At 46.7% G+C, this 8,399-nt stretch overlaps 1 protein-coding gene across 1 annotated transcript; it reads right to left on the reverse strand.

Moving 5' to 3' along the window:
• Positions 1-1,400: 1,400 nt before the first annotated feature.
• EI90DRAFT_3017958 (uncharacterized protein) lies at positions 1,401-3,062 on the reverse strand (the record flags this gene model as incomplete). Its single annotated transcript, XM_039057168.1, has 1 exon — positions 1,401-3,062. The coding sequence occupies one exon, from the start codon at positions 3,060-3,062 to the stop codon at positions 1,401-1,403; it is 1,662 nt and encodes a 553-aa protein (XP_038913928.1).
• Positions 3,063-8,399: the final 5,337 nt, after the last annotated feature.

Here is an 8,399-nt window from a genome sequence, read left to right on the forward strand (position 1 = left end):
GACCTTGCCCTTGCGGGCGTGTTTAGGCACCATAGGCGCTTCCGAGTCAGATGTTAAGATTGTGTAGTTGTGGGTTGTGTTGTAAAACACACCTCATGCACTTAAAAAAGTGTGAGGTCTTAGGGTGGCTCAGCACACAAGGCCGTAAGTGATACAAGATAGTGTATTTTACGGTGGTGTGTAAGTGGTTACCCGGAGGTTCCCGCTTGCCCACGTGACTATGTGTATCTAATTTACACACGACCCGGGGCTCGGGGCTATTGCCCTGACAACGTGTTACTAGGCACAGCGCTCCTGGTCTGAGTCACTGAGGCCGAAGCCCTCTGCCACAGAGATATCTCCTTCATCTCGCTTCCAGTCTCTAACAGACAACAGGAGTCTGTATAAATGTTAGAACTGTGGGGCTGAATTGGTCCATTTCCATAGGTTTTGGGTGCAGTATAGGGGGTCAGCATAGGGATGATTCTACAGATAATGTGGCAGAGGTTGTGAGAGCTGGGTTTACAATAACATGGTTGGGTCAGGTTTTGTGTGATGATAGTTGTTGGATACTAACTATTTACATGGCATGGGATACTGTACTCCACAGAGCCCATAAGAGGCTAAAAATGGGAAAATCCCATTCCTATAATAATAAATATGAACATTGATTTTTGTGCCACAACTGCGAGAGTCCACTGAATATGTTGGTGTGCTTGTTTAAGCACTGGTGTAGCCTCACACTCCCAGTCCATCAGTACATGCAATAATGAGGCTACATATATGGTTAAGGGTGGGGAATACAATCCTTACAACCAATCACAGGTGCATCATACATGTGAGGAGCCCAGGGAAAAACATCCATACATCTCCATCAGTTTTGATCACAGCAAAATTTATGTAAATAGTATTGGTGAATATTGACATGTCAGTGCTACCTGTCTTCAGTAACTTTCATAATTAATTATGGCAATATTTGCTTCACACTTGATTAAACAGTGGAAACCCCCCCCTCTGCTCTGACCATCTGCACATCACTGTGGCAGCATTGAGTGTCAAATCCTTGTAACAGAGCAAAATAACAAGCACATAGAAGCTGTTACATAAATAGCCTTTGGGAGTTCATGAGCATCCATGGGGGCTAGAATAAATGAATGTTAGTTACCTCTGCAAATTTTGCAGGGTTCTCCCCCCTAGACTGGTGTCTAGGTGATAAAATAAAATAATGAGTAAAAATCCTTTGCCCTCAGGTAAAGGGTTCTCCCCCCTAGACAGATGTCTAGGTTTAAAAATGTGGTCTAGCCATATAAGGGTATGGCCAGAGGAACGATTGGCCTTGTGAGACCTGGCATCGCTCCACCTGCTTCCTGATCTAGGAAGCGGTTTTACCCAGTATTGGGTAAGGTCACATCATCTGGAAGTCAGATGATGTATTTAACCTCCCTTGGGGGTGGTTTATCTGTTGGCTGGACAGGTGGATCACTATGGGTTTCCCCATAGTGAGTAGACGGTATAGTGGTATCCCTTTCAGATGATGAAAGGGAAAAAGTTGAAAATTTTCGGGGATTTTTCCCCAAGAGTAGGTTACAGAGAGTGTGATCTCTGTATCTCATGGATAGACCATGAGGTTTTTCCAGAGGAAAAACCGGTGTTGGCATTGCTTCGGCAATGGGTGACTTCCCAAAGGGTAATTGGCTAGACCACCTCCCACCACCTGATGAACCTGGCCCTGAGTGCGGGTGGTCATCCTGTGGCCCGATGTGGTGCCGTTCCACCATATTCTGGGAGAATCCCCTCTGCTCCCGCATATCCAAAGAAGGATAAGAAATATCGTGCATGTTAAGTCCATGCGACGATGGTTGTCCCCCAGATCTGGGGTTCCCAAGGCACTGACTGTGTGCCTTGGTCTTCCTTATCGATTCCCAGACTTCTAGTCTGGCGATTATCCGTTCTGTACTCCCCACCCTCCATTCAGGTGGGAACTGGACAAAGTCCAGAAGTGCCTTGGATAGAGGCGAAATGGATGCGGGTTTATGTGTCGATTTGGGTGACATGGACTCTTTGTCCATGTTAGAGTGGATGCGCTCATTCCTGGATGAAGCGCTAGTCTCACTGCAGTTGTGAGACGATGACCGCAATGTGGAGACTTTTTCCACATTTCTTTCACTCAGGACTGGCTCCCTGTGCAAGCGGGGGTCATTCCATGAGTGTTTTGGATGATTCCCAGTCTTGTAGACTGGGGTTTGAACCGGCTCGCGCCTAGGCGCCGAGCTGGACGTCTCACTATGGCTGCGAGACGGTAACGACGATGTGGAGATTTTTTCCACATTTTTTGCAATCAAAAACGGCTCCCTGCGCGAGCAGGAGTTGTTGTTTGATTGTTTTGCACAATTCCCAGTCACATGGACTGGGGATTGAACCAGCATGCTGCGATTTTGCGAGCTGGACGTCTCACAGTTAATGTGAGACGATGTAGACAGTGTGGAAGTTTTTTCCACATTTTTTGCGACCACTAACGGCTCCCTGTGCTGGCAGGAGCTGTTGTTTGATCGATTTGTACAACTACCAGTCGCATAGACTGGGGAGTGAGCCGGCTTGCTGCTATATCGCAAGCTGGACGTTTCGCGGCAGACGCGAGACGATTCCGTAGATGTGGACGATTTTTCCACATTTTTTGGAACTCCAAACGGCTCCCTGCGCAGGCAGGAATGGTCATTTGGTTGTTCATGACAACTCCCAGTCATATAGACTGGGGAGTGAACCAGATTGCTGCTATATTGCAATCTGGACGTCTCGCGGTTAATGCAAGACGATGCTGGAGATGTGGAAGATTTTCCCACATTTTTTGGAATCAAAAACGGCTCCCTGTGCCAGTGGGAGTGATCGTTTGATGGTTTTGTGTAACTCCCAGTCAAATAGACTTGGGAGTGAACCGGCTTGCTGCAATATTGCAAGCTGGATGTCGCATGGGTGACACGAGATGAATCTGAAGATGTGGACGATTTTTCCACATTTTCTGGAGCTCCAAACAGCTCCCTGTGTGAGCAGGAGCAATCGTTTGGTTGCTTCTGATGCCTTCCCATCACATAGAATGGGAGGAGTAATGCTTTGAGGCCTGGGTGGAGGAGCCCGGGCATAAATGATGACGTGGCAGGTTTTGCCATGTACAGTTCTCCAATAAACTGTTGCAATGTTTTGCACTTTTGACTTCATGACCTTATAGCATGATGATGATGTATTCTAAAATTTCAAAAAAATATTCGAAACATGTAATAGTATCCCATTTGAATATGTACCAATTATGTAAGCAATATGTTTATTTTTGGTAATGCTATGTAATTTACAAACCACCCAGGTCATTGCAACAGTTTATTGGAGTACATTTTTGGGAAGGGAAAATGGCATTAATTAATACTTTGTATAGCCACCTTTTGCTCTAACCACTGTCTCAATCCTCCTAGGCATACTCTCAATCAGATTCTGGCAAATACTTGGATCTATCCTATCCCACTCCTCCTGGAAGCGATCCCACAGCTCCTGAACACTACTTGGAGGTTCTTCATATTCCCCAAGCTTCCTCTTCACATGATTCCAGAGATGCTCGATTGGATTGAGGTCTGGAGACTGTGAGGGCCACTTCATGACCTCAATACAGTGGTTATTGAACCAGTTTTGGGCCTTTTTGCTGGTGTGTTTGGGGTCATTGTCCTGTTGGAAGAGGACATGGGCTGGGTTTTTGTGATAATATGATATGGTTTCCTGTAGTTCCTCATCCAGAATTTGGCAGTACAGGTCCCCATCCATCTTCCCATCAATCTTGCATGCCATTCCAACCCCATCCCAGGTCATTCAACCCCATACCATGATGGAACCTCCACCAGACTTTTTTGTGCCTTGCACCAACCTGTCAGTGAGAGGCTCCCCCACCCCCTTCCACACCCATTTCTTCCCATCTGAGCCCAGACGATTTACCTTAGTCTCATCAGACCATACAACTCTCTTCCAGTCCTCTAGAGTCCACTCCTTGTGGCTGAGGGCAAAATCCATCCTGTCCCTCTTGTGACACCTGGTGAGCATAGGCCTTTTTTTCTTCACCACTGCTTTCCAACCAGCTTTTTTGAGCCCTTTACGTACAGTCTCAATGGAGAGGGATGTGTCATTGATGTTTCAGAGTATTCGGGTGACTTGGGATGAGTTGTCAGCCTTCCCAGAGTTGATGAGACGACAAGCATGGCGAATATCAGTGTCAGAAAGCTTGGATGGATGACCACCACTGGGCTTGGGAACATCAGAACGGTGTTTAGACCATAGGCGAGTGCAGTGGAGTAATGGTGGCCAGTAAGAACTGAGATTTGGCGAGCACTATGGCCAGAATCAATGAGGGAAAGTGTTATAAAAATGGGGCCTAATTGGCCCATTTCTATAGCGTTCGGGTGCAGGAGGGGGCTGTGACATTGAGAAGATGTTACAATTAATGTAACAGATGTTGTAACAATGGGGTTTACAATAACATGGACATCAGGTGTTTTGGGTGATAATTGTTGGTTAGGTTGTTATTATATCCATGTCACGTGATATTATACTGCATAGAGCCCATAAGAGGCTAAAAATGGGAAAATCCCATTTCCATAACAGAAAGGATTTGTTCAACTTTTGAAGTGGCTAAAGGGTGCATTTCAGATTTGGGGCCTTATCATGTGAAGTCCTTCAGTATTTATGCTTTATTAATGTCCTTTTGTTTACTAGTGTGTACAGTAAACAATATCACATGTCATGTCACATGATATTCCTATTTTCTGTTCAGCCTGGGGGTACTCCAATAAACCGTTGCAATGACCTGGGTAGTTTGTAAATTACATAACATTACCAAAAATGGCAATATTGCTTACATAATTGGCAAATCTTTAGATGAGATACTTTCCCATGTTATGAATATTTTTTTGAAATTTTCAAATACATTTTCATTGTGCTATAAGGTCATGAGTTGAAAAGTGAAAAACATTGCAACGGTTTATTGGAGAACTGTAAGTTTGGCTTGGATTTGGCTCCCTGCACAACTGGGAGGCATCACACAAAGCCTTTGTACCCAACTGAGTTGGGTGAAGTGCAGGAGAAGTCATCTCCTTGCGAAAGCAAGGGTCTTCTGATTACTGAATTTGCGCACCCTCGCAAAAGCGAGGTTCTCCTGCTACAGGTGACAGCTCTGCCTGGCACATAAGGGGTTGTGCTGGCATTACTTTCACCTGTTTCCCAGTCTTATTGACTAAGGGTTTTGTCCCCTTGCTAGTTGCAAGGGTCTTTTGCTTGCTGGACTGGCAAGCAGAATTTGATGAAAAATGAACACTCACTTGTTTTCCACATAACATAAAATTGTGGTTCCTAGCGATGCCAGGGATCAGTGTGATGTCAAACAAAAAGTACTCAAAAAAGTGTAAGGTGGGTGTCCCAGAACCCAGCTGTGAGTATCAAATATGTATGATTCACAGTGGGTAGGATGATAGTGGCCTCCCTGGGTCATGTGACCCCTACATACATGGACCGTGACCTGACAACCCTTGAGGAACTCATATGTGAGTTCCAAGGCATCAATAGTTGTCTTCACAGGTATTAGATGTACCTGTGAAGTTAAATGACACATAACTACCCTGTCACATCCATACCAACTCTGCCTCACCTCTGCTCCACTCTGCCACCATTCCAGTCCACCTCCAGTTCTTCCTCCCCTCACACCTCCACTATACCCTCCAGTTCACCTCCACCTCCAATCTCCAGTACCTTCTCTGGTACCTCTTATCCTCATCCTACATGTTTATTAATATTTCTATCTACCCAATATTACTATGGACCTCCTAGGACCTCTGCTCACTCCACAAAGGTTTTCCCACTGTAGCTGTCACTAATTCCACCCTTCACCTACCCACTCCACAATGCTCGATAAGGCAATTCTCTCACAAGCTTGCTGACCCAGCAAGTGGGTAAGTCCCCCTTCAGTTTTCCCCTTTGTTCCCCTTTGTCCTCTATTATGCATATAAGACCTGTATTGTAGTTGATGGCACCTCAGTGCAAAATCGACGACTACTCCCCCAGAGTTCGTGCCCTCTTGTTCTGAAGTTAAGGACCAGACTCCTAAAGCGTTACCGAACATAGGCACAGCGCTCCTCTCCGAGTCACTGAGGCCTTGGTTCCTCCACTCATTCTCTACCTCTGGCCTCCTTCCAGGGAAAGGTCCAGGGACACTGCCCTCCTCACATGTGCTTGACAGTTCACAACATTGAAATAGTGTTTTTTATTCTGACCTAATATCTTCAGGTCAGCGTTCATCCCAAAATAAATGCAGGAACGACTCCCTTTGGTACCCATCTGAAGTACCAAAGGGTTTGGTAGCTCTAGCAGAGAGATGTGGCACACCCTGACAAAGTCAGGGGACAGTGCATCCATGTCAGGGCACACACCTGACCCCACGCCGCGCCGCCCTACTCCGCTCCCCCACTATCACTCCCTGTGTCTCCTTTCCCCTTTTCCTTCTTTCTTTCTATTTCCGTTCCATGGTCGACTTCCCCTTCTCTATGTATTACTACACACTTAACCCCACTCCCCCAATCGCCGCGCCCACCGTGGGCATTCCCGCTCACAGAGCGGCACACCTCCGGGATCTCCCACAGAGATACCCAGGGGAGTGCGGCTGTGTGCAGGGATGATGTGGCTCCTCCCACGTGACCTCAGCTGCATGTATATAATAGCACCTGGGGTGGGAACAGAAGAAGCAGCCTTCTTCTCAACTTCCCACTTCAGGTAAGTACTGTAGCTTCCCCTTTTAATGATAATTCAACTTCCCACTTCAGTGGTCGGGGACGCTCACCCTGCAACGGGACCGCCGCTATGCATAGCCGACATCTGTCCCATCGAGTCCCTCGCGCCGGGACCTCGCCGCTTTCGGAGCTGTCCCTGACAGGTGCACCCCACATGATCGATCCCGCATGTATATAATAACAGCTGGAGTGGGAACTGAAGAAGTAGCCTTCTTCTCACATTCCCACTTCAGACTAAGTGGTCAGGGACACTCACCCTGCAATGGGATTGCCACTACGCACAGCTGCTACTCGTCCCACCAAGTCCCATGTGCCAGGACCTCGCCGCTTTCGGAGCTGTCCCTGACACAGATGCTCCAGCATTTGAAGCATACCGGTTATTACTTGGAGGGGGCACCTGAGTAGGTGCCTGCATCTGGGCCCTTGACAATGAAGCCACAACTGGTTTCATTGCCACCTGCGTTTTCTTAGCACTGTAGGCTAGAGAGGCAGGGGAACTACATGTTGTAGTTACTTTTGTAGCTGAACTTGCTGCCCCTTTTGTTGAAGGAATGCAGTAACTCATGAAATGTGATAGATGCTCCATGGGCTCCATGGAATTTGTTGAAATTTCATGAATTTCATGGATTTTCATGGATTTTCATGGAGTTCCATGGATTTTCTGACAAATTACATGACTTTGACAGCCTCCCATGGGTGGTCATGGGCTTCTGTGGATGTTCATGGAATCCCATGGATATTCATGGACTCTCATGGGTGCCCATGGGTGCTCATGGACATCCATTCTATTATTTAAACTTTCTTAACAATACACATAACATTTCACTCACTTACCAATACACTCCTTTTTTACTTTCTACTTCCTCCATTTCGTAAATTACCACATAAAATTGTCATGGAAAAAATTGTTTTTTCTTTTTTTTCTTTTCTCTCTTTTTCATGTACCCTTTCCCTCTTTCTCTTTGTGTGCGCTGACAAGCAACGCAAGGGGGGAGAGTGTCAGGTCACAGTCCATGTATGTAGGGGTCACGTGACCCAGGGAGGCCACTATCGTCCTACCCATACATATTTGATACTCACAGCTGGGTTCTGGGACACCCACCTTACAAGGGTGTTGTTTGCTTACATGGACTACCTGTCATATCCATACACCTCCAGACCTCCACTCCTGATTCTGGACCTCCATCTCCTCCTCCAGAACTCCACCTCCTCCACCTCCTCCTCCCCCTGTTGGTTGTTGAGAGCCCACTCTACCTCTGGCTCCAACACAACATCCAACACTACCTCTGATCCGACTCCAGTTTACTCCGGGTCTGATCCCAACCTCATACCTTCCAGACCAGAGCTTGTGATGCTCCACACCTCCAGCTCCGGACTCCTGTACCAGAACCCCATCGCACCTCCACCTCTAGAACTCTAGTCACATCTCCACCCCCAGACTTTGACCTCCTCCTCTGTCTTATCTCCTTGTATTCTTTATTGCATTTCATTTATTACATCTAGCCAATATTCTGGACTTTGACTTCTGACTCTGGACCTCTGGAACTTACTCCAGACCCTGCAGTCTCTACTGTATGGTGTCATTTAATCCTCTTGTTGCCTCTTCCTTAT

Source organism: Cantharellus anzutake (genome assembly GCF_015039405.1).
Source record: "Cantharellus anzutake strain C23 chromosome Unknown EI90scaffold_38, whole genome shotgun sequence".
Classification (NCBI taxonomy): Eukaryota; Fungi; Basidiomycota; class Agaricomycetes; order Cantharellales; family Hydnaceae; genus Cantharellus; species Cantharellus anzutake.